The following is a 26,842-nucleotide window of genomic DNA, read 5'->3' on the forward strand; positions in this document are numbered from 1 at the left end:
TAGTAGTATATTGTTTAGCCTCCATGTGTCTGGTTTTTTTACAGTTTTTTTCCTGTAATTGATATCTAGTCTCATAGCGCTGTGGTCATAAAAGATACTTGATACGATTTCAATTTTCTAAAATTTACCAAGGCTTGACTTGTGTCCCAGGATATGATCTATCCTGGAGAATGTCCCACGAGCACTTGAGAAGTAAGTGTATTCTGTTGTTTTTGGATGAAATTTCCTATAAATATCAATTAAGTCCATCTTGTTTAATGTGTCATGTAAAGCTTGTGTTTCCTTATTTATTTTCACTTTGGATGATCTGTCCATTGGTGAAAGTGGGCTGTTAAAGTCCCCTGCTATTATTGTGTTACTGTTGATTTCCCCTTTTATGGCTGTTAGCATTTTCCTTATCTATTGCAGTGCTCCTATGTTGGGTGTGTAAATATTTACAATTGTTATATCTTCTTCTTGGATTGATCCCTTGATCATTATATAGTGTCCTTCTTTGTCTCTTGTAATAGTCTTTATCTTAAAGTCTATTTTGTCTGATATGAGAATTGCTACACCAGCTTTCTTTTGATTTCCATTTGCATGGAATATCTTTTTCCATCCCCTCACTTTCAGTCTGTATGTGTCCCTAGGTCTGAAGTGGGCCTCTTGTAGACAGCATATATATGGGTCTTGTTTTTGTATCCATTCAGCCAGTCTATGTCTTTTGGTTGGAGCATTTAATCCATTTACATTTAAGGTAATTATCGATATGTATGTTCCTATTACCATTTTCTTCATTGTTTTGGGTTTGTTTTTGTAGGTCTTTTCCTTCTCTTGTGTTTCCTGCCTAGAGAAGTTCCTTTAGCATTTGTTGTAAAGCTGGTTTGGTGGTGCTGAATTCTCTTAGCTTTTGCTTGTCTGTAAAGGTTTTAATTTCTCCATTGAATCTGAATGAGACCCTTGCTGAGTAGAGTAATCTTGGTTGTAGGTTTTTCTCCTTCATCACTTTAAATATGTCCTGCCACTCCCTTCTGGCTTGCAGAGTTTCTGCTGAAAGATCAGCTGTCAACCTTATGGGGATTCCCTTGTATGTTATTTGTTGTTTTTCCCTTTCTGCTTTTAATATTTTTTCTTTGTATTTAATTTTTGATTGTTTGATTAATATGTGTCTTGGCATGTTTCTCCTTGGATTTATGCTGTATGGGACTCTCTGTGCTTCCTGGACATGATTGACTCTTTCCTTTCCCATGTTAGGGAAGTTTTCAACTATAATCTCTTCAAATACTTTCTCAGTCCCTTTCTTTTTCTCTTCTTCTTCTGAGACCCCTATAATTCAAATGTTGGCATGTTTAACATTGTCCCAGAGGTCTCTGAGACTGTCCTCAGTTCTTTTCATTCTTTTGTCTTTATTCCGCTCTGTGGTAGTTATTTCCACTGTTTTATCTTCCAGGTCACTTATCCATTCTTCTGCCTCAGTTATTCTATTGATTGCTTCTAGAGAATTTTAAATTTCATTTATTTTGTTGTTCATCATTGTTTGTTTGCTCTTTAGTTCTTCTTGGTCCTTGTTAAGTGTATCTTGTATTTCCTCCATTCTATTTCCAAGGTTTTGGATCATCTTTTCCAAGATTTTGGATCATCTTTAGTTCCAAGATTTTGGATCATTCATTACTATGAATTCTTTTTCAGGTAGATTGCCTATTTCCTCTTCATTTTTTTGGTCTGGTGGGTTTTTACCTTGCTCCTTCATCTGCTGTGTGTTTCTCTGTCTTCTCATTTTGTTTAACTTACTGTGCTTGGGGTCTCCTTTTCACAGGCTGCAGGTTCGTAGTTCCCATTGTTTTTGGTGTCTGTCCCCAGTGGGGACAGGTTGGTTCAGGGGTCTGTGTAGGCTTCCTGGTGGAGGGGACTTGTGCCTGTGTTCTAGTGGGTGGGGCTGCATCTTGTCTTTCTGGTGGGCAGAGCCGTGTCTGGTGGTGTGTTTTGGGATGTCTGTGAACTTAGTAAGATTTTAGGCAGCCTCTCTGCTAGTCAGTGGGGTTGTGTTCCTGTCTTGCTAGTTGTTTGGCATGGGGTGTCCAGCACTGGAGCTAGAAAGCAGTTCATTATAGTTCAGAATATTAGTGTGCATTATGAGAGCCCCAGGAACTCTTCCCTAATCACTTTCTCAGGATCTGTGGATGGTAATTTTCCTGTGTCTCTTTAGTATCTGGCAAACTAGAAGCTCTTCAGATGAATACAGAAGGAGATTCTGAGGAGCTAACTTCTAGCCCACCATCTTATAATGGACAAGGTAACTATGCATTAAGAAAAAAAGCAGAAACTAAGTTCTGGTAAAGAGAAAAGGATGAGAAAGGGGAAAGTGGAGACTTAAAGGAAGAGTCAGGTGTAGGGAGGATAAATGAAAGATTTCAGAGCAAGAGGTAGAAAAAGTGGGATCAACAAGGGTTCAGAAAAGAGGATCACTAGGGACATGAAAAGTCTTCATAATTCACAATTTTGCCCCAGGAGCAGAGCCACCAACATTTGGAAATGAGAAGTGTTCCTGTGTTATATGTTTCTCAAAAGATGTGCCAGGAGGTCCAGAAGGAAGTACTGAAAGTAAAGAAGCTAGTGACATGATGGGTAAGGACACCTGAGTGTGGTGAGATGGGGGTGGCTCCACTGGTAACACAGACGCAGGTTGGGTGGTGGCAGGTGATCCAATCCATCCCAGTATCCTGATCTCTGCATTTGCTTGACCTGATCCTTTTGGGAATAGCAGGGAAGCAAGAGATCATTATAAAATTGTGTCTAAGGGATGGCCCATGTTGATTATATATGGATGATGTAGTAGAAATACACTTTTCAAAATGGCAGTATATTGTTTATTACATCAGTATATTACTAATAAAGCCTTGTGATTTACAATGTTTTCTATCCCTGTCACCCAAGAAAGTCAAGTGTATGTCCACTAGTATATAATAGTGTCATTTTGTCACAACCTTAGAAAGTTCTCAAAAGATAACTAGTCCTGTCACTTAATTGTCAGGAGAAGAGACTTCAGATCAACTATTCTTAACCCAGCACATATTTTTGATAGATGTTCTCCAGCATGTCACTTGTTTATATAGTGATCCTATTAAGTCTTAAGAACTAGACAGATATCCCTGAGTAAACTGAAGTACATAGGTATTGAAGAACGTTTTTCAAAGTCCCATTAAGAAATAAAGGAAGACCCAGGACTCATCCTGGACTCTCACTTCTCAATTCAGTAGGTTTAGTTCCTTTAGAAGGAAGAGACAGATGATAACCCAAACATCTTTATAAATTCAAGCCTTTTGCAGTATGAATCATCCTAAGATTTATAACTTTTATTTATTCATTTTTGTTTCCTCACCACCTGTTTTTTCTAGATACTGTGGATCTTGGAAACAACTCTACTTTGGGAAAACCCAAGAGGAAAAGAAGTAAGAGTATATACAATTTTACTTGCTTTTGGTATTAAAATGAGTTTTTAAGGCCAGTTTCATTATTATAATTTATAATAATAAATATTAATAATATGACAGCCCCATAAAGATGTCTATATCCTAATCTCTGGAACCTGTAATCTGTTCTCTTACATGGCAAAAGGGATTTTACAGATATAATTAAGATAGGGACCTTGAAAGGGGCGATTATCCTGGATTATTGTGGTGCATCCAATATCATCAAATGGGCCTTAAAAAATGAAGAAGTGTGTCTGGCTGCGAAGAGAGGTAGAAGCAATTATGGAAGATAGTCACAGAGAGATGCAATATTGCTGGCTTTGCAGATGAAGGGGAGGAAAAAGGAATATGGGTGGCTCCTAGACGCTGGGAAAGTAAAAGAAATAGATTTTCCTCTATAGCCTCCAGACAGGAATGAAGGCCTACTGAAACCTTGATTTTAGCCCAGAGAGACCCTTGTCAGACTTCTAACCGACACAAGTGTAAGACAATAAAGTGTTTTAAGTCACTAAATTTGAGGTCATTTGTTATGGCAGCAATAAAAGAGTAATACAGAATTTTTGGTCATTGGAAGTGGGGTGCAGCTATAATGCATTCCTGAAAATGTGGAAGTGGCTTTGGAATTGGGCAATGGCCGGAGGGAAATTGGGTTATAAGAAGAACTTTAAGTAGAATGATAGAGAATGTCTAGATTGCCTTGAGCAGTTTGTTAGTAGAAAGGTGGTGCTGAAGACTCTGCTTGTGAGGACTTAGAAGTGAAGAACATGGTAGAGAAAACCTATATCATATTAGAGAATGTGTAAATTGTCATGAAACCACTGTTAGTTTAAAGGTGTCACTGAAGGAAATAAGGAACATGTGTTTGGAAATTAAAGGAAAGGGGATCCTTATTATATAGTGGCAGAAAGCTCAGTGAAATTCTATCCTGCAGTTATGCAGAAAGCAGAATTTTCTGGATATATAGCTAAGGAGATTTCTAAGTACTATGATAAAGGTGCAGCTGGTTTCGTGTTGCTGCTTAGAGTAAACTGTGAGATGAAAGAGATAAGTCAAGGGAAGAACTGCTAAATAAAAGGAATAAGAACTTGATGATTTGGAAAATTCTTAGCCTATTCAGATTGCAAAAGATGCTCATATCAGGAGCGTCATTGTCAGGAAAATGTGCTCTGCAGTGACAACCCAGAGTGTGGCTGTATAACTTTTTGCTAATGCCCCAGAAGTAGTGAAAATTCAGGGTATTCAGTCATATAAAATGTTCTTTGAAGAGGTTAAGTTTGTGACCCATAGATACCTTCAACCATCTCAGCAGAAGTGAAAAATAGATATGTGAGTATACAGGAAAGATCTGTAGAAGAGACTGTTGTCTAATGGAGGAGATCCCCATGACATACATCAGAGATTGATAAGATTCTTGAAAACTTTATACCAACAGAAACAGAGATGTCCTTTTTCTAGTCCCTGGAACCTGTAATCTGTTACTTCACCTGGCAAAAGAGACTTTGATGGTGTGATTAAGTTAAGGGTTTTGAGATTTGCAGGTTTTTCTAGATTATCTGGGTGGCCCCCATCAAATCACAGGGGTCCTTAAAATCAGAAAACCTTTCCTTCTATGGAGAGAGGGATATGTGACTATAGAATAATGATCAGAGAGAGACAATGTGGCTGGCTTTGAAGATGAAGGCAGGGAGCAATGAGCCAAGAAATGTGGGCAGCCTTCAGAAGCTGGAAAAGGTAAAGAAATGAATTATCCCCTACGGCTTCCAGAAAGGAACAGAGCTCTCTGGATTCTTTGATTTTAGCTCAGTGAGACTTATATTTTTTCAAAAATTTTGTTGTTTTTAAAATTTTAAAATATATGCTCTTTGTAAATTTTGATTGATGTATATCTTTCTAGATTTTTCTATGCATGTATTAACACATGTACATCATATACTAACACATTATATCATAAATCTATTCTTATTGTTACATTTCCCTTAGTTTAAAGCAGTATATCATGCACAGACATTATAAACATTTAACATTTTGCCAAACTTAATTGTAAAAAGTTTCATTTCATTCTGCTTTAATTTGCATTGCTCTCATTTTTGTTGTGGTCAAGCACTTTTCATTTGTTATTGGTTGTTTGTGTTCCTTTTTCTAAAAATGGCTGATGAAAATAAATAAATAAATAAAAATGGCTGGCGTGTAAGCCTTGCCCAGTATTGCTATCTTTTTTTTTTTAACCATGCTGAAGAAGCATCAGAATATATACATATATATATATATATATATATATATATATAAAATTTTGCCTATGTATGTGGTTACTATTTTGTCTCATTTGATGTTATTCTCTTAGGCTTGTTTATAGCATATTTTGTTCTAGAGAAATTTGAAAATTTTATGTAGTAAGATCTATCAAGGTTTTCCTTTATGGCTTCTAGGTTTTGTTTATAATGTACAAAGATATTTTCCATCTCAAGATTTTTAAAATATTTATATTTGCTTCTAGAATATTTGAAGTACTTAGTGCTTTTAAATGCTTAAAGCTATTATTCACATAGGATTCACTTCTTTGTGTATGATGTGAGATAGTAATTACAAGGAATAACACCAACACTTTTTTTTAAATTGAAGTATAGTTGATGTACAATATTATATGTTACAGGTGTACAATATAGTGATTCAGTTTTTAAAGGTTATATTCCATTCATAGTTATTATAAAATATTTGCTATATTCCCCATGATGTACAATATATTCTTGTAGCTTGTTTTATACCTAATAGTTTGTACCTCTTAATTCCCATCCCTATATTCCCCTCCCCTCTTCCTTCTCCCCACTAGTAACCACTAGTTTGTTCTCTATATCTGTGTCTGCTTCTTTTTGTTATATTCAACTACTTTGTTGTGTTTTTTTAGGTTCCAAATATAAGTTATATAATACAGTATTTGCCTTTCTCTGTCTGACTTATTTCACTTAGCATAATTCCCTCCAAATCCATCCATATTGCTGCAAATACATTCTTTTTATGGCTGAGTAGTATTCCATAGTATATATATACACCACATCTTCTTTTTCCATTCATCTGTTGAAGGACACTTAGGTTGCTTCCATATCTTGGCAGTGTAAATAATGCTGCTGTGAATATTGGGATACATGTATCTTTTCAAATTAGTGTTTTTGTGTTCTATGGCTATATGCCCAGGAGTGGGATTGCTGGGCCATATGATAATTCTATTTTTAGTTTTTTTAGAAACCCCCAAACTTTTTTCCACAGTGGCTGCATCAACTTACATTCCCACCAACAGGGTAGGAGGGTTCCCTTTTCTCTACGTTCTTTCCAATTTTGCTGTTTGTATTCTTTTTGATGATAGTCATTCTGACAGATGTGAGGTGATATCTCATTGTGGTTTTGATTTTCATTTCCCTGATGATTAGCGATGTTGAACATCTTTTCATGTGCCTATGAACACCAACATTTTTTTCTTCATGATTTTAATGCCCTCTTGTGCCTTTTCCTGTATTCACAGATCTGTGTCTGACTCTACTCTGAAATGCTGGTCAGTTTATTTTATTTTTTTAAATAGATCTTTGTTGGAATATAATTGCTTCACAATACCATGTTATCAAGTCGGTTTAACTACAGTGCTTTAAAGTAAAATTTTCTATTCCCACTTGATATACTTTTTTTTTAACAAAGAAACAAAGTAAAAAAATATAATGAGAAGCAAGAGAAAAGGAGGTTTCAGAATTTCAGTAATTCTGGCTCCCTCACTGTGCATGAATTTTAGAATCAATCAAGATTTCCTCTTAATAGCTCCCCAACTGCACTGGAACTTTGAAAATACATTCAATTTGGAGATAAATTTGGGTAGAAATGAGGGTTTTACATGGAGAATGAACTACTCATTTATTCAGATCACATTTTACGTTCTTCAACAAAGTTTTAGTTTTTTAAATAGATCTTGCACATTTTTACTTTCCTTGTCAGCTTTATTGAGCTATAATTTTCTATAATAGCACTCATCACTGTTAAGGTATGATTGGATGAGTTTTAACAAACTGACCTCGTCAGTTCTTTAAAATTTGTTGAAAGTTCCTTTGCATCCTAATTTACGTCAGTATTTGTGAATGTTCTGTGCCACTTAAAAATAGTGTGCATTGAACTACTTCTTGGGATCTGGCCTCTCCCCATAAACAGTCTTTATCAAGCACAACTTTGTTGTTTGGTTCTTCTAAATCTTCTAAAGTAGCTTATATTCTTTCTATCAGGTTTCTATTTAGATGTGGTAAGTTCTCCCACATGGTTGTGTATTTGCCTCCTCACTACTCTGTTGTGTTACTTTAAATACGTTGAGGCTATTCATGACGGTATAACTGAGTGGATTTTTCCCTTTTATTATTATGCAGTGTTCCTCTTTATCCCTATGAATGCTTTTGATCTTACATCTCTTTTTCAGGGTGCTGATAGTGTTCCGTGAACTTTTATGTTTTTGAGGGTTTTGACTCCCTTTGCATTAAGCCCTCTTTTGCAGCTTTGTTTTAGGCCTCATGTAACAACACTTAGCTTTTTCTAAACTTCTCTGATAATCCTCATCTTTTAATAGTTAAATTTTATTTGTTTACATTTATTCTGATTCCTAATATATGTGGACTTATAGATTCTATATCACTGTTCATCTTTATTTTTCTGTGTTTTTGTGTCCTTTCCTACTTTCAAATGGGCTGAGATAGAATTCTGTATTCTACCTTTTTTCCCTGCTGGTTTGGCGATTAGAGATAAATTTCTGTAATCTTTTGAACCATGCCCCAATCCCCAAAGATGATAAGGATCTTAGCATGGATTCACTACAGGTTGACCATCCATCTCTACCATTTAGCTATTGTTTAACATTTTATTTTCTTTTAATTACAATTTTGAAACTATTAATATTATGATTTTTGCAGTTGATATTTACTTAAATTAAAATTTTTAAAAATCATTTTATGTACTCATCATTGTTTCTTTTCTTTGATTTTGCTTTTTGTCTAGCTGAATTAAATCCTTTGGTTCTTTTATTGAGTGGTCTCTAAGTGGTAAATTTTTCAAGTGTTGTATGTGCAAATTTGTCTTTTTTTTGATAGACCCAAGGTTAAAATTTCTAGGTTGACTTTTATTTTTCATTAGTAAAGTGTTTACTACATTGTCTTCTAGAATCTGTTTTGTGACTGACTGATGCAAATTCCTCTTTTATTGTGATTGTCATTTCTTGGTAAATAATCTGTCCTTTCTCTCTAAAAGCTCTTTCTCCAACACTGAATCATGGAAAATTTAAATTTAGAGAAAACTGGGGAGAATTTTACAGTAAACACCAGAATACTTTAACATAGTTTCACAATTAACATTGTACTATTCTTGCTTTATCAGATTTCTTTCCATCTATCCATTTCTCTATATATCCACTAACCCATCTTCAAGTTTGAAACATTTCAAAGTTGCAGACGTCAGTATACTTCTCCCCAAATACTTCAGCCATGTACATCATTAACTAGAGTTCAATACTTGTTTGCAAGATAAAGTTTATAATGAAATGTACAAATACTAAGTGTACCATTGATGAGTTTTAATAAATGTATTCTCCCATGTAATCCAAATCCTTATCAGGATACAGAACATGACCATCATCGTGGAAGCACTTATGCCCTTTCTGGTATATCCTTATCCCTCACTCATCAGTGGCAACCACTATTCTTATTTTTTTTCATGATAACTTAATTTGGCTTGGTATAAAACTTTATATATGATTTTAGAGCATGTTCTCTTTTGGTGTAAGGTTTATTCCACTCAGCATAATGTTTTTGATATTTATCCATATTTTTGAATATATCAGTAGTTTGTACTATTTTGTTACAAAATAGGTTACGTTGTATGGACTATACCATATTTTGTGTATACTTTCTTCTATTTATTGACACCGCAAGTGTTTCCAGTTTTGGGCTAATATGAAAAAGCTGCAATGAACATTCTTGTAGAAACTTTTCTGTGGCTCTATGCCTTTATACCTCTTGTATAAATTCCTATAAATGAAATTGCTGAGATATAGGCTAGGTGCATCAGTTTTTTTGTCTCCTTAAACCCACATAGGGGTTAGTAATATGGCACACACAAGCTGCCCAAGTTGAGGAACACCCCCAGTCTTAGAAGGGGGTTACTAGCAAACCTGCACAAAACTTATCCATGAGGGAGGCATTAGCTGGAATTTAAGAAAATTTTACTATTCTGGAATATTTCTAAGGAGGGAGACATTCTCTATTTTATATTGGTCATGAAACAAATCTGCCCTCTGACCTGGAAGGTGACACTATCTCTAGCTTCCAAAGCTGTTAGCTTTTCAAACATCCTTGAAAAGATACTCTTAGCCATGTGGAAATGCCACAGAACCACCCTCCCCCCCCCAACAAATTCACATCACACATCAGATTCTGGCAAATTTCCCCATGAAGATACCGTTCCACCAGCCACCCTGATTAATCCAACCAATGTAGGCTAGGCCAAAGTCCATTCAATTTATTTCCTGCTGCATTTAACGAATTTCATAAACCATAAATGCCTTAGGTCTCTAATGACCACCCCTAAGGTGTAATTCTCCACGTTTGCATGAGAGAGGCAGGTGAATGCCTGGCTTTCACACAAGAAGTACAATCCCAAGGGCATACATGGTGCCTCTGGAAGGGAAACATTTACAGTGGTTGAGGTACCCTAATGGGACATACATCGGCCAGGGGGAAGGTGGACAGTATCTCCAGGGTGGGCCCCTGGCCAACTGTAAGCCTTAAAGTTCCCAGTTCTGTTCATTGCGTCTAGTCCTTGATTTGGAGGGCAGACACTTCCTGAGGACAGTCCATCTGATCTGTCCTCTTTGTCCATGACACCAACCAGATGGTGTTCATTCTTCACCCCCCACCATAGAATGGCTGAGAATGGGGGTGGGGGTGATGTCTGGAGGGACTCTGCATGGGATATGCAGACGCTGGGACCAGCTCCTTTTCTTGTATCTGGTGAATAGTAGATTCCACATCTTTGTAGTGGGAGAGCTGTACCAAGCATTTTCCTTCTGGAAGAAGGATTCAGAGAAGTTCTGAAAGATAGATATTATTAATGTACCTCCATCCCCTGTACCTTCTAGAGCTTATGGGATTCCCTCCTCAGATGCCTGGAGTTTTCTTCTTCCTTCACTGCTGCAAAATATGTGTATAACATGCCAGTGGCTGGGACTTCATATTTCTTTCCCAATCATTTCTTATTCCCACTCAGACCTTTCATTCAGAATAGTCAGATACAAGTGGGGCAAAGGCACTTTCATAAAATAACCAGAATTAAATCTGAATCCCTTAGGCCCTCCAAGGCTGTGCCTTCCAGGCTGGTTGGGGAAAGAATGAGGCATCATTCCCAGGAATGTTCAAACAGAATCCTGGATTTTCAGAATTGGCCTATGTAATACTATTAACCCCTCACCGCTTTTGTCCTGATCATTATCCGGGAAGGAGCTGATCCCTTTCTGGAGACAGCTGCCTTCAGTAACCAAAGAGCCTTACAGAGGTGTATGGACAGGAGATGAGGGTTGTGGGCCAGATAGTCAGTGCATTGTGAAGAGCTCTTTTGTTAAAGGGCACATCACTGTCAGACTGTGGTGGTCTGGGCAGCCAGGCTCAAGATACCTGTGACTTTCTAGGGTCACGATGGTATGGCCAGAGTCAGCTGGTCTGTAAGCAGAAGTATAGACCATGTTGCGGCACCGCCCAGAACCCCAAGAGCATCTTGAAGCCTGGTCAGGCAGGAGCAGGTAGAGGCAAAGCCCCTTGCAGTGTGGCTCCCCCCACGTGGGACAAATGGGCCAGCTTCTAGCAGGAGTCATGAGCCTGGCGATCAGCCATAACCCCTGCGTCAGAATCATGATGTCAGCCTCCGTCAGTAAAGACCAGGCACCTGGGCATTCCCATGAGGGGCCCAGACTGGTCAATCAGCACCACGGTTCATTTCCACAATCACTGCCCCATAGATCAGTGTCCCTACTCTGCCAGTCTGTAGTTTTCCACATGAACGACCAAGCATGTAGCTTATGTGCAAAAGCCCAGTCATCTGACTTCCGCCAACCAGAGGAGTGACCACATCGGCTTTGGTTCTGCCAAGCTGGCTCTGAGGCCAAACAGCCACAGTGGCCCAGTGGACTTTGGCTGTCAGCTTAGCCAAGCATCAGTGCACCAGGCCCAGGCCTCTGGGGAATCTTGGTGAATTGAAGACCTCAGTGAGGCTGACATTTGCTTCAGGCTGTGAAGTAGAATAGAAAGCCAAGGTGCCACTGGGGCAGTCGCTGCATTCTCTTTTTTTCTTTTCTTTTTAAATTGAATTAATTAATTTACAATATAGTATTAGTTTCAGGTGTACAGCAAAGTGATTCAGTTATATATTTTTTTCAGATTCTTTTCTATTATAGGTTATTACAAGATATTGAGTATAGTTCCCTGTGCTATACAGTGAATATAACTTGTTATTTATCTATTTTGTATATAGTAGTAACTGTTAATCCCATACTCCTAGTTTGTCCCTCCGTACTCCTTTTCCCTCTGGTAACCGTAAGTTTGTTTTCTATGTCTGTGAGTCTAGTTCTGTGTTGTAAATAAGTTCATTTGTATCATTTTTTTAGATTCCACATATAAGTGATATCACATGATATCTGTGTTTCTCTGACTTACTTCACTTAATATGATAATCTCTAGGTCCATCCATGTTGCTGCCAAATGTCATTTTGTTCTTTTTCATGTATGAGTAATATTCCATTGTATACATATACCACATCTTTATCTAGATGCACACTTAGGTTGCTTTCATGTCTTGACTACTGTAAACAGTGCTGCTATGAACCCTGGGGTGCATGTATCTTTTTGAATTAGAGTCTTCATCTTTTCTGGGTATATGCCCAGGAGCGGGGTTGCTGGATCATATGGTAGATCCAGCATTCTTGAATATAGCATTTCCATTTGAAGAGCAAGGCTTTTTGACCCTTCCTGCCTTGTAAGTCAGCACTGAGCTACTTACCCAGCACCAGTGGTCTTCGCACATTCACACATCTTCATATCACACACAAGAAAGCAAAACACAACACAAAATCCACTCTGTTTCCTTAAGTCCTCTGGGAATTTCAGGCACTATATTAAACATAAGTGAGAAGATTTGTGTTACAACTGCAAGAATACAGAGATTATTTAATGGCAGTTCTCCATATTAAAGTTGAGAATGCCTCCCAAATTCAGAACATTTGAATTTACATAAGAACACTTGAAAAGGGAACAAATTGATATTTGTTCAAGAGAAAGTCATCTCCTATAGTCTCCAAATCTACGCAGGGTAAAATATAGCTCAAAATCAACCTCACACTGCTACACTGGTAGTTAAGAAATTTGCCCCATTCTTGTGAACTAAGGTCTGAAAAAAATACTTGAAAACTACTGATATATAAGGCTTTGAGAATTATATTTACAGCTCTAAGTAATTAACTTTATTATGTTTTTTTTAAGAAAAAAAGAAAGGGCATTCCTGGTCAAGAGTAAAAATGAAACATCAGAGAAAAATACCTCAAAAAGGTAAGCAGCAAAGTGAAGTAGTCACACCTGTTCAGTTTATAAGGCACTGCTTATTGTCTTCTTGCAGCCTGCAGTCTCTTGAGGACAATAATAGTTTCCTAGCTACTATGTCAGTCAGGATATAGGCCAAGACACTTTAATAAAGAAGCCCAAAAATACAGTGGCTTCAACAAAATGGTTTATATCTCACGTGTGTAATAGTCCAGAGCTAAATGCTAACAAGACACTGCCATCCTCAATATGTGGCTTCTTTCCTAGGTCAGGAAACATTGATTTGGAGAGATGTTCTAAAGGCTAAATGAATAAAGCAGACTGTATGTGTATGTGTGTGCGTGTATGTGTGTGTTAAAGAAAATATATATATAAGCATTATTTGTTTTTATATCTCTATAAATCCTTATTTATACATATTTATCAATCTATATATAGAGGGAGACATAGATACAGATATATAGGAAAATCAATGTCAGTACATCCATAAAACTATATGCAGTAGTTGAATTTGGTCATTGGAATATAGGTGATGTTTACATTTTTATTTGTGTTTTTTAAAGGTATGTGTATATACTCAAAATATTAAACATGTTCAACTATTGTAATGGAAAAGTGTCATTTAAACAGTAAAATATGCAAAAGAAAAGTCTGACAAGTTAATTGTGGCTATCTCCAGATGGTGATGTTTCATGCAATTTTTATTTTCTGAGTTTCCAATAACGTGTATATATTACTTCTAATCAGACCCCTGAAATCTTGTTCATTTTAGTAGTGGTTTAAGGAACAACTTTTCTCTAGACAATGAGGGCTAGACTTCATTTTCCACATGATTTCCGATTTTGAATCACTAGATCTATACAAGATTTTAGAGTCCAATTAAAATTTATTAATTTTCACTAATCTATATATCTTACATTCTTGCCAATTTACATGGCTGCGCTATTAGTGAATGTGTATAATATTGTTCAGGAAGAAAGAAAAAAGTGGTTGCATCCATTTTAAGAATGCTTATTTTCAAAACACTAAATATTTGTATTTAATCATTATGACATTTTCATTTAGGTCTGTGTGTCCATACATAAATTCTAAACTACTTTTTTCCAAAGTATAATGAAATTTTGTATGTACTTTAAAAGTGGTCCCTCGTAAGTAGAGAATGCTCTGGACACCTGCTTGAGATCCCTTGCCATAACTTTCTTTCTTGTCTAGGTGTATAGTGCAGGGGGGGGTTCAGAATTCAAACCCATATTCCCTCACTTGCTTTTTTTTTTTTTTTGATACTTCTGAATTGAACTCTTTTCAACACATGTTCAGAGGTAGATTGATACATTTCTTATGTATTTTTACAATTAAACAGCCATAAATTATGGTATTGTCCTTTGTAATACACAGCTTATAAAGCACTTTCAAAAAACTTTAACACTTGATGTTCTGTGATAATATAGAACAACAATAGTAGGTCTATGTTATGGAGGAAGAGACAGGGACAGAGGTTTAAGTGGATTTTCCTGGGTTTCTGGCTCGTAGTTGATGTTTTATTTCCACTATATTATACTCTCTCATAAAATTCCTCGCTTGCTTTTCGTTTCACATGTCAGCTGCTGTTTGCATAACTCTATCTTTTCCCCTGCCTACCCCTAGACAACAGCAACGCTGCTGGCCAACTGGCCTCGAGTGGAAAGAAGGTGAAAAGGCATCTGCAGGACCCTGCCAAAATCAGGAGTAAGATTGTTTGTGCCACTTCTATTTTGCCCTGGGGTCAATAGAAATTTTGCTAAAGTTTTGAGGAACACAGATCTTCGTTAATTTTTTACTAGTCAAGCTTACCAGTCAAGTTGAGAGCCATGAAATCTTTAGAAAGCAACCCATTTGGAGCCAGGATTGTAAATTGTTTGCATTTATATCATAGCTCTTAACTGCCCAGGACCTAATTTTTTTTTCCTCTGAGTTTTATCTGTTTTTCATGAAAATTCCTTTACCTTATATTATTGGTTTATTAAAATGGCTAGTTTTTATAAATTGTAAACAGAAAGTAAGTTCATTCTCTCATTCCCCTTTCAAATCTACCTTTTAGGTGAGTTTTTCCTATCTTGGGCAGGTCATAGCATTTTTCTGTTCCCTTTTCACAGGAACAAGAGTCTTTTTCCAGTTATTGGGGTCCTTTCAGGCCTGGTATTAAAACTTAAGTATTTTCTCCAATTCAAAGCACCTCCCTGCCTTCCGCCTGGGCAAGCTTGGTCTGGAACACCTGCAGTGGAGAGGTGGCATAATCGGGGTCTTCTCTCATTCTCTCTTGTCTCTACTCCCACTCAAGAGCTGCTGGCTTGAGCCCATTCAGGATTGGGGAAGTGGATGAGAGAGGAGAGATAAGAGTGTGGAAGTGTCTTACTTGACAGGGACAGCTGTGAGATGACACTGGATAAGGAAAGTGCACAAACACTAGCTCTTTCCTCCACGAGATGCTTTCATTAACTCCGCAGTGAGGGAAGAGGCACCAACTTGACTTTTTTGGAAAGAAATGTAGCCTGGATATGAGTGAAGAGCTAGGGCCGCCATGACCTGTTCCACTAATACTTTGGACGGTCGCATAGGTGGTTCGGTGCACTGCCTTTGGACGTAGGCTGTGAAGTAAGGTGACCAACTCGACCCGGTTTGCCCAGGACTTTCCAAGTTCTGCCACTGAAAGTCCTGCATCCTGGATACCCCTTAGTCCTGAACAGACTGGGGCAGTTGGTCACCCTTTTTGTCACTTAGTGAATTGTTCTCAACGGCTGGGACTTAGTTCTACTAAGATTTTGAGAAAACAGTATTAAATTTAAAATTGTCATATTTACTTCTAGAGGTTAATACCAAACATAACAATTTTTTTTAAAATAACCTTACATTGTAATCTGACTGCCATAGTATTTATTAGGGTTTGTTATGGGGTTTCAGTGTTATTAAATGGGCACTAGAGCCTGGGGACACAGAAATAGTTAAATCCTGCCTTGCTCAGCCAATCTGTTTTGAAAGTAAAATACAATAGCGCTATATTATGAATTAGTGGGTTTTAAGCACCAAACCTCCTTTTACTAGAGGCTCCAAAGACTAGAATGGACTTCAATGTATTTCCTTTTTCTCCCTACAAATATTAGGCCTAACAGATTTGATGAAAGGTAAATCCAACATACCTACTACCCAGGAAAGATATAACCAGAAGCAACAGATAGAGACAGAGAGCAAGAAAGAACTCTGCATTTGCTGGCCTGTCCAAGGTTGTAATCAGAGCTTTAGTGCCAAGCCAAACTGGAATATGGGAGAGGCAAGGAAGAGATGTCTGGATCTCTTCTCACTGGGCTGTGAGCATGGACCTTTAGAAGAGGAGAGAGGAATGAGAAAGAGAACCAGAAATATCCTGGTCTTCTAGAGTATTCCACCACTTTGGCATCTTGGGTGAGAGAGGAGGTGCGGAGAGCCTCAGAAAACCATACCTGGCTGGGTGACCTGCTATTGCCTAGTGAACCCACCTTACAGAGGGAGAAAGTGAGAGGGAGTCAAAAGATTAACCTGCCTCTTTAAGAACTGCAATTCTGTCTTGTTAGTGGTTCTCCTTAGCCCACGGCTATACTATCCAAGTCTTCTACTTTCTTACGTTTAGAAATTTCTTTAAGTTTTAAGATTTCTTAAACTTAAGATTTCTTAAGTTTAGAAATCTCTGTAGGCCTCTTCTCTGAGATTCTATTATCTTGTTAAATAACAACAGGGTGACAACTTGCAAAGTTGTGACTTGTTTGATCTTCTGATAAGGTCTAGTCATCAACATTTGTCCCATGAGGCCATTTTGATCTTGAGGAAATGAAAACCCTCTCAGTAACTGCTTAGTCTAAAGGCCAGAAGATGGGATTATTTTTCCAACCAATGCGTCCGTTTTGGGTTTGACTGAAGGAAAGAGCCTTTTTACTTTGCTGGTCTGATATATGCTCATAATCTGCTTGGAGTTTGCAGCAGTTAGGAAGGAGCAGTCTGGAAAATATTTCTTCCTGGGGTCTGTATTACCCCACTCAGCACCATCAGATGGTGGCCATTTGATGGTAGGCATTGAACACAGAAAACAGGAAATGAATTTATCTTCCTACCTTAGAAAATAAAACACATGTGAATGATAGCAAACATACTGAGATGCATATCCACCGTCAATTAACTTGTAAATGGCAGAACAGCCTCTGCTGCAACATCTACTGAGTCAGTCCTTAATTACTATTTGAAATCAAGGTTTTGGAGGACTCAGTTCTACCCATTCTCTTGATTAGACTTCTTGTTAGTTTCTTCGATTCTAATATCTTTGTCTAAACCCAGGTGGACAAAACTCTTGGCCACATTACTAAAACTGTCAACACAAATGTACAAATAACTTCATTCTAGGTGATGTGCAGGACATGTGTCTCACCTGTGAAGCCCACCATAGGGTTTCCCTTAACTCACTTCCTTTAATTGTACATTAGTAGATGTACAATTGGCATCTATTAAGCACTCAACACATGGCTGCTTGAGACATAAATAAAATGCTGATTTCTATTATTTGTTTGTTTTACTAATGTGGGACAATGAAAGGTAAAATATAAGATGAGTCTAAGATTTGCCATCTAATTCTTGGTGCTTAAGGACTAGGCATTATATATTTTTCTTTGTGCGTTAGACAGACTTATGGGAAGTTACATTTCAATGGAAATTCTGTAAAGCACTAATATACACAATGCAACTGCATGTCTGTGACTGTGATTCTATTTTTCTATTTTCTCAGGGAGAAAGAGAGGCAGAGGGAGACTCCACTTAACTCATAGTGACAGAGCCCCACAGAAAAAAGTTAAGTCAAGAGGTAAAGAAGAAAAGGGGAATACACTCTCAATAATTATGCAGCTAATTTCCTGTGCTTTACTCTGTGTTTTTACTGATAAATCCATTTCCCTAATTGCTTTATGTAGTTTTACTAACTGTTGGAAAACGTCTATGATTTGGTCCATTTTCCAAATGTGTATGAAAGAAAAAGAAGATAATTCCACAAACAAGTAACTTGGTGACAGATCTAAACCAGACCCAATGGGTCCAGGGGCTACCACAGTGATGCTGTCTTCACTGAACTGAAATAGTCTGGAAATAGTCTGCTTTCATATAAAGGGCACATATACAACCCACATATTATTTAGCAGACCCTTTTCCTGCTGCGCAGAGAGTCAGAGGTTGCACACCATGGGTGGCCTGGAGTGGTAGTCAGAAGTCTGTCATTCTCTTCTTCTGACTGTGTGGGCTTGGACCTGTCACTTGACAGCTTTTGCTTCAATTTCTTCATCTGTAAAGCAAGAGAGTGAATTAGGCCCACACCATCCTTCTCAGTTCATCCCAGTTCTACTAGCCTACTACCTCAAAACTGGACCACGGACAGCTCCCCCTCTTCCCGTCATAGCTCTAAAACGTTGGCTGGAGAGTCAGCATCAGTTACACATCCTCCTTGAGCTAGTTTGAAGACCTTTCACCCCTGCTGCTGTGGAATCAGGTCTCTAGCAGCCCTCCCCACCATGCAACTTGCAGATTATCCTAGAGCTTCCTGAACTCCTCTTTCAGCTAAGGAGAAAGCCGATGTGAGGGAGAAGTGAAGCAAAGCAGAGAACACAAAGAGAAGACAGACGTCACCTCCATTAGGTTCCCCCATCATTACTCTCTCTCTCTGCTCACTAACCAGCGCTCAAATAGAGAGGTGCAAGTACAGTCTCTCGCTTTGTTCCAGCTACCTAACTGCAGTGAAATAGTATAACTGGAGGTTCCCTTCAGAACATGATGCAGCTGTATGTTTCATTGTCACGTAAGAATCAGTGGGGCTGACTGGACTGGGAGCTAAGACAGTTTTACTGAAGCCCAATTTCTCTGTTAACACATTCTGTTTTGTGTGAGATTTGAGGGATGAGGTAGAGGTAGACATTCTGTAGTTATGTATCAAAAATGCCACTTGGAAGAAAGACTTTGACTCTAGAGATTTATGGAATAAAGCTTTCTAAGTTCCTCCATACCTTTATAGGAACAAACTCAGCATGGGAGAAGCAGTACGTGCGCAATTGAAAATGAGACAATGAAGGAATCTTCTCTTTCAGGGCAAAGAAATCGCAGATATCAAAAAGTGGATTTTCACTCTCAGATACTTCCTGTGACCTGTGGTAAGGTGAAGGGGATGTTACATAAGAAGAAATTGAAAGAAGGTGGGTTTTATGGTCTATTTGCAATTCCTATCTGAAGGGATCACGAGAAGTAATGGAATTATCCATGTGAATTACACATAGTTGAAGGAATTGGGACAATGGTTTGGCTTGAGAGGAGGAAGGGATCCCTAAGTTGCTATTTTCACACTTTAAGAAATCATACATTTTAGGTGCTTACTCCCACCTGAAAGTGTCCATGGGGAGGCCAAAGAGAAATGAAGCAGAAATAAAAGGGAAGAGGCCCTCAGCCTCCAACTTCATATCCTCTCTCCCTCTGGATGATTTTCACCGGGGCAGGTGCTTGATGTAGTAAGGATAGAACAGAATTCAGAATCAGACAACCTGAGTCCCAGCCTCAGCTATGCCGAGAGGGACTGATTCAGCCGAGTAGAGAATGGGACCTTTCTGACCCTGAAATTCTTTATCTAAAAAAGAAATCATTAAAAACCTGCTTCGTGGTGTAGCTGCGAGGAATTAATGTACATAATTGAGGTAAAATATATAAACAGCTTAACCGAGACACAAGTCACCACTGAGAGTGTACGACTCAATGTTGAGTTTTATTTGTATATTCACAAGATGGTACAGCCATCACCACAATCTAATTTTAGAATATTTTTGTCAGAATATTTTTTCACTAAAGGAAACTCCATGTCTATTAGCAATCAATGCCCATTGCCACCTAACCCCACTCCACCACCCAGCCCTAAACTGGGCTATTTTCTCTCCACTAATCTATTTTCTGCTCCATAAATTGGCCTATTCTAGGTATTTCATTTAAATGGAATCATATAATATGTGCCCTCTTGGGACTGGCTGTCTCACTTAAGATTATGTTTTCAAGCTTCATCCATATAATAGTATGTATTAGTACTTCATTCCTTCTTATTGCCCAATAATACAATATTCCATGGTATGTATATACCATATTTTGTTTATCTTTTCATCAGTTTGGATTGTTTCCACTCTTTCACTATTATGAATAATGCTGTTTTGAACATTCATGTACAAGTTTTTGTGTGAACATATGTTTTTAATTCTTTTGGGTATATACCTAGGAGTGGAATTGCTGGTTCATATGATGATTCCATGTTTAACCTACTGAGGAAACACCAAAATGTTTTCCACAGTGGCTGTACTGTTTTATATTCCCACCAACAGTGTATGGGGGCTCCCATTTCTCTACTTCCTTGCCAACACTTGTTATTGTCTGACTTTTCTATGATGGCCATCTTAGTGGGTGTGAAATGGTATCTCATTGTGGGTTTGACTTGCATTTCTCTAATGACTAGTGATGTTAAGCATATGATTATCTTTTATACATAACTTAAATTTTCCATTGGATAACATTTCACAATTATTTTTAATATCAGCTATCCATGATTTCAGGGATGGGAAAATCTCTGCTCAATAATGCCATTAAACTGGATGAAAAGTGTAATAAAGGGCACAGATGCTGCTGTGGTGCCGTTCTGAGCCGCAGAGCCCCCATTGGAGATCTTAGTCCCAACCCGAGGTTCCCCAAAGTCCATAGGAGATTCTGACTTGTTCTCTATCCCTAGCAAATTGAAATGGTCTCACTCTTCAAAATCACTTCCTTTTCCTTCGTAGGTGATTTTGACATACTTTTAAAAGGTTGATTTTGATGGTAATTATCATTTTGTTGTTGTTGTTGCACATTGGTTAAAGAAATGTTGCCACAAAGCAGTAAATATCCTTTGAGGGGACTTAAAGGCTAGGTTTGGGGATTCTGAAGCCTGAAAGGGGAGGCTAGACTCTCCTGTTTTAGATCTTGAGACCAAATTGGGTAGGTCCAGATCCAGTGTGTTGGGAGCCCACCATCTGAAAACAAAAAGGGCTAAAGATTAACTTACCCTGGTCTTACAGGAGTTTGGGTGAAGTGTATACAGAGTGAGGATGGAGACTGGTTCAGCCCCAGGGAATTTGAAATCAGAGGAGGCCACGAAAGATCCAAGAACTGGAAGATAAGTGTTCGCTGCGGTGGGAGGCCCCTACGTTGGCTGATCGAGGTATTCCAGTGACAGGGATGGGAGACGTGACTTTCCTTGCTGTGCCCCAAGAATAAGGTCACTATTTGCTCACCAAATATTTGTTATGGCTAAAGCCCAGATGAGTTATAGCTAAAGCCCAGATGCCTCTGAGTTTATCCTCTCACCTGGGGAGAGGTGTTCCACATTCCTAACCTCAGTACAATGCAGCACATCACTGTTGTAAAAGGGGCTCCGTCAGGATGGATGCAGGAGCTTGGAGGAAGGAAAGGTCATTCTGACTCAGGTGCGTGAGGACAGCTTTATGCACTGAAAGAAGAAGACAGTTTACAATCAACCAAGTAGGAAGAAGTTACTCCAGACAAAGAATGGCACGAAAACCAGAACCATGGTTGAGGTAGACATATTGTATGTGATAAGGCATAACCCATCAACTAGAGCTGTTTGTGGAGGGATTTAATGCCAGGCTAATATGTTTAAACTCACAATATAGATAATGCAAAATCAGTGAAGTCTTCTGAGGTGTGAAATGACATATTTAAAATAGTGTTTTAGGTGGCCATGGGGCCTTGAAATGACTTCAGTGTCTTTCAGCCGAAGAAACCTACACTCAACATGCAATGCTCAGCTCCAATGCCATTTTCCCCTGACTATTCCCTGCCTGACCTGACCCTGACCATCCCTTCCCTAGGCTTCTTGAGCCCATTACTAAGGCCTTTCTTATACTGATTTATTCTCATCCTTCCATGCATCCCCTTTTTCTCTCTAGACCCCTCTTGGGTTTGTCCATCTTTGTGTGCCCAAGATTGGCCACAATGTCTGGCACCAAATAGGCATGGGATAAGTGTGTGTTGATTGACTAGCCCTGGTAGAGGGACTCAAGCTTGGGTGACACTGGTGGAAATGGAGAGGAGGTGAGAGGTGTCAAAGAGATTATGAAGGAAAACCTCTTAAAGTTAGGGAAAAAGCACAGGAGGAAAAAAAAGTTCTAAAGATGATTTTTAAGCTACCACTGATTGAATTCTAGAAGAAGTACAAGTGAGGAGAGCGAGATGATTTCTCATTTAGACACCTTGGCTTTGGGCTGACAGTGGGACATCCAGTAGAAATATTTGGGAGGAGGTTCAAAATGCGAGACTCACAGGCCAACCATATACTTAGATCCTTTTATCTTTCAGAAAAGATTTCTCCATAACCCTCCAAGGAAATATGGCAGGATGAGAAAGGTGATTATTGCATAACTTTCTACAAGTTCTCATTACGTAACTGATTTTTCATGCACTGTGTATTATTCTGTGGTTTCTCAACTGGGTAATTATTATTAAACTTCCTCCAACCCCACTCCCACCTTTTAAAAACTTTCGGTATGCACCTTCAATGTTGCTACTTTGAACACTATGTTGTATATATGGCAAGATCTTCTTTGAATGGTAAACCATTTGAAATGGACCATCAAAGGAAGGAACCTTTGATAAGGAACCATCAAAATAGACCTCATGGATGTGCTTTAGCTATAGATGCAGATGTAAGGGTGTCAAAGTTGTAAAAGAAGACATGATGCTGGAATACATAAAAATATATCATAATAAGGTGATAGGGTCATCTTCAACTCAAACCCAGATTTTTTAAATCATGTTACTGTTTCCTAACGTTAATGAAATCTGATGGAGCAAAAGTTTATTCACAGTCTAAGTATAGGAGGGGCTGACCTGGAAAATTGTTTACTCTGATGCCACTCTTTCAGCTCCTCAAGGGGGTGCTGTGCAGACCTCCCTTCTATCTATGAAAGTGATTCCTTCCTCTCCGGCGGCAACAAACAAATATGTATGGTGCAGTGTAGATTCAGGACATGGTGATGGTTTTTCCAGGGCTGGGTATGAATGAGAACTTGAGAAGAAGGAGGAGGTGAGAGGTGCCATTCTTATACACTTCATGTAGAAACGGCCATTCAAGACATTCACAGATTTCTAAGACAGGTCAGACGTAGCTGGCCAATGGGACTTCATGTTCCACTGGGAATGTGAGGTCCAGGCCTTTCCATTATCTGATGTTCTGGACAGTTTGAACTCTAAGTCCTTGGGACATTTCACCCACTGGATTTCCTAAAGGGAAACTATCATATTATTTGCACTACTTAGTGAGTATATTAAAGACCGGCATCTGTACCATTCCCCAGGTGCCAAGAGTTACTCAGTTAGATTACCCACACAAGCTGACAATGTCCTACCAACAGATTCTACCCTTATTTGTGGGTGCAGCACTTTTTAGCAACAACCTGCAGTTACCTCTATATTTTGCATCTCCCTGTGAGCGAGAACAGAAGCTCCCCAAGTGGCGGATCTCAGGACCCATTACTACCTCCATGGGTCCTCTGTGCCTCTCAGAACCTCTCTTGCCCCTTGGCTTCTGGAATCTTCAGTGTCACTCTCAGCACCACATGACAGCTTCCTGGCTCCTCACAAAGGTCACTAACACCTTTTGATGACAGCTGCTGTGTTGTAAAATAATCTGATATACACCTTTAGAACAATCTTTTTATTGTAGGCTAATATTTGCTTAGGAGATAGCAAGTAATCTGTTCCTAAGTGAAATGATACTCATTTATTCACTTATCCAACACACAATGATTGAGTACACACTAAATGCCCAATGGTCATTAGAAGATTGAAGCAATATCTCTGACCTCAAGGATTGTTTCAACTTCATTGTCTAACATGGAAGAATAACTAATGGGGATGGGTGGTGAACTTTAGGCCACACAGAAACGTGGGCAGTGACATGGACACCTCTCAGATCACTGTCCCATGGATCACACTTTTCCATGACCACTCTGCCCTGGGCTGCAGATAAAAGCTGAGGCTGCCTGTGTCCTAGAGGGAAGGAGGTCAGGTCATTCTACTGAATATTGGAACGCAATGTAAAGTTAGTGGGTGGTAGTCAGTTACCTCTGAAGAGTCAGCTAGCTGACTTTTTGGGATTCAGAGGGAGGGAAGAGGAGGGTGACCTTCTGGAAGAAGAGTTGCAACCCTGGGAAACTTGGGCACATTTTATCTTTGGGGCTGTGCCCTGGGAGACCTGTGATAGGTGGTGACATTCTTCTCTGGGACACTTGCATGGATGCCAGGCCTCTGGGCCCTGTGGTCACTGGAGCTGTTGACAATGAGTCCTCGGCCTGATACTCTCCCTGCAGCTCCTCCAGTTGGGATGACATTTTCTAATATAGAGAAAAATGCCTAAGGGCCTCTCAAAGCAAGAAAACCAGCAGAGTTTCTCCCACTCCATCTGTGGGAACCAGGGCCAGACTCCCTGCATGGCTTCACAAAACCCCACTTTGCATCTGAGAGCCAGGGAATAGAACTTGCATTGGGCCAAACAGTGGTACTTTGGTACTTTTTATTTTCCAAGTAGATATGTGTATCCATAAAAACAGGTATGAAGTAATGGGTAAACCGTGTCTTGAATCCCTCAACAGATTGCTGTTTAAATAAGTGACGGATGCATACATCACATTCAATATTGTCCTTTAATCTTTCTCTCTTTTATGCAGAAAAGAGTACCGAAGTCTCATGACAATACTTTAGATGACCTTTGTGTAAGTACTAACGCCCGCCTGTGACCCCAGGATAACGCGGGCCTTTTCCCTCGGCACATTCTCTGAGTCATCACTGCATTTCCCTGAAGCACACTCACACTCAGGTGCAGCATGTTGCTATGTGTGATGAGCAGGGAACAGCAGGTGCGTCACCCACATCAGGTACATGGTTCTGGCGTTGGGTGTCTCAGCCTGAAAGCATCCTGCCATTTGTTCAGTGGAAACCTTCCCATTTCCTCATTTCCCCCGAAAGTGAGTCTGGGAGGCAGAGCTTGAGACCACCGGGGTCTCTAGAGCCTGGGCTTGAAGTAGTAATGGGTGCGGCTGGCCTGCAGATGAAGGATAAGGAGGAAATTTGAGGGGAAAACAGCAATTTAAAGAAAGCAATAAGGAAGGAAAGGAAAATCCCAAACATCTATTCCAAGGTACAGGTAGAGCTAGATGGTTTTAAGCGTCAATCAGAAGGAACAGGCCAGGCCAACCTGGCAAGTTAAGGTGTGAACCCTGTTGTGAGTCCCGCAGAGAAATGCACTCAGGGCTAGTGGGTTCTTCACGGAAGCCCCGTATCCAATCTCGAGGGAGCCATCATGGTGCTGAGCTGGTCACCACATAGCAAATCACAGGGCATTTTTACTCAAACTGGTACCATACGGCTGGATGCTTTAAGGTCTGCTAAAATTATGGATGACTCCACTCTCTAAGTTGAATCATATTTTGATTCCCTTCATTGCAACAAGATGGACATTTTAAGCAGAGTCACCTTTGCACAACTCCAGGGGGAAGCACTCACATGGGTTAGTATGCAGTAATACTGATACACAACGTCCAAAAGAGGAGGGATAGTCAAGTAGTTTTACTTACAGTTTACCTCCAAAGCAATCCCCCCAACAATATTTAGATCTTATCCACACTCTTTCTGACCCTTGGACAAATGAAGGATTCTTTAGTCATCTAAACAGTGCTGGAGTCCAGTGTTTGTGTGGCTTGTTTGGGATGGATATAGACACAGAGGGTCAGGTCTCACAGCCCACGGCCAAGAGTCCATGGGGAGGAGATGGCAGCTGTTCCAGCAAGAGTGCCCTCATTGCTGTTAATGATCTTTCCTGGGACTGGTATTGCAGAGCAATTCAGGCCTATAATATCCCCTTTGCTCAGGGTAAGTCTCAACTTAGGCTGAAACTAAGACCTTTGGAAAATAGTATTGCCCGGATCCCACCCTAGAGGAAATTCTGTTCATCAGTCTAGGCTGTGACTTGGACATTGGGATTGTATAAAACTCCCCAGATGATTCTGATACACAAAATTACCCATTCCATGAATTAAAGAAGAACGCCGATGGATCTGCCCTACCCAGACAAATTGATTCAGAATTTCTGGCGTAGGGACCAGGGCATTGGTATTTTATATACTCTGCCCTGAAAGTTCTAATGTGCAGCTGGACTAAGAAACAAAGAGCTAGATAAATCTGCTAAAAAATACACAAATGTGAGGTTCTTAGACATTGGTTATATTTGTTATTCCTTGTTCTTCTGGGAAGAGGGGTCATCACTTTCTAGAGAACGATGATGGTAATCTGTCAGTTCCTACACTGATGAGAAAAAACATGGCCCCGTGACTCCATGTCAGAGCAGTCTCGGTCTCCAATTGGGGGGTGTCCTTGAGGATCCCCAGAACATTGAATGGGAGCTTTTTGGCAAAATGGTCCTTGGAGCTAGCACTTCCTCATATATGACCATTTCAAAAGCAAAAGAAATGGGGGCTTCCCTGGTGGCGCAGTGGTTGAGAGTCCACCTGCCGATGCAGGGGACATGGGTTCTTGACCCGGTCCGAGAAGATCCCACATGCCACGGAGCGGCTGGGCCCGTGAGCCATGGCCGCAGAGCCTGCATGTCCGGAGCCTGTGCTCCGCAACGGGAGAGGCCACAACAGTGAGAGGCCCGCGTACCGCAAAAAAAAGAAAAAGAAG

At 39.4% G+C, this 26,842-nt stretch overlaps 1 protein-coding gene across 7 annotated transcripts in view; it reads left to right on the forward strand.

Annotated features, from left to right (window-relative positions):
* LOC309962872 (nuclear body protein SP140-like protein) overlaps positions 1-26,842 on the forward strand; it is an 84,558-nt gene that overhangs the window by 53,062 nt on the left and 4,654 nt on the right. For 5 of the 7 annotated variants that reach the window (XM_082840946.1, XM_082840947.1, XM_082840948.1 and 2 more), the window contains 10 exons: positions 2,186-2,272; positions 2,488-2,604; positions 3,375-3,428; positions 12,989-13,054; positions 14,690-14,770; positions 17,829-17,903; positions 19,171-19,275; positions 21,163-21,305; positions 22,463-22,510; positions 24,832-24,876. In XM_082840946.1, coding sequence (XP_082697072.1) covers positions 2,186-2,272; positions 2,488-2,604; positions 3,375-3,428; positions 12,989-13,054; positions 14,690-14,770; positions 17,829-17,903; positions 19,171-19,275; positions 21,163-21,305; positions 22,463-22,510; positions 24,832-24,876 — 821 coding nt within the window. The remainder of the gene's footprint in view (positions 1-2,185; positions 2,273-2,487; positions 2,605-3,374; positions 3,429-12,988; positions 13,055-14,689; positions 14,771-17,828; positions 17,904-19,170; positions 19,276-21,162; positions 21,306-22,462; positions 22,511-24,831; positions 24,877-26,842) is intronic. The other 2 variants (XM_082840951.1, XM_082840952.1) reach the window with 1 other exon arrangement.

The sequence above is a fragment of the Leucopleurus acutus genome, assembly GCF_964270905.1.
Source record: "Leucopleurus acutus genome assembly, chromosome: 6".
Lineage (NCBI taxonomy): Eukaryota > Metazoa > Chordata > Mammalia > Artiodactyla > Delphinidae > Leucopleurus > Leucopleurus acutus.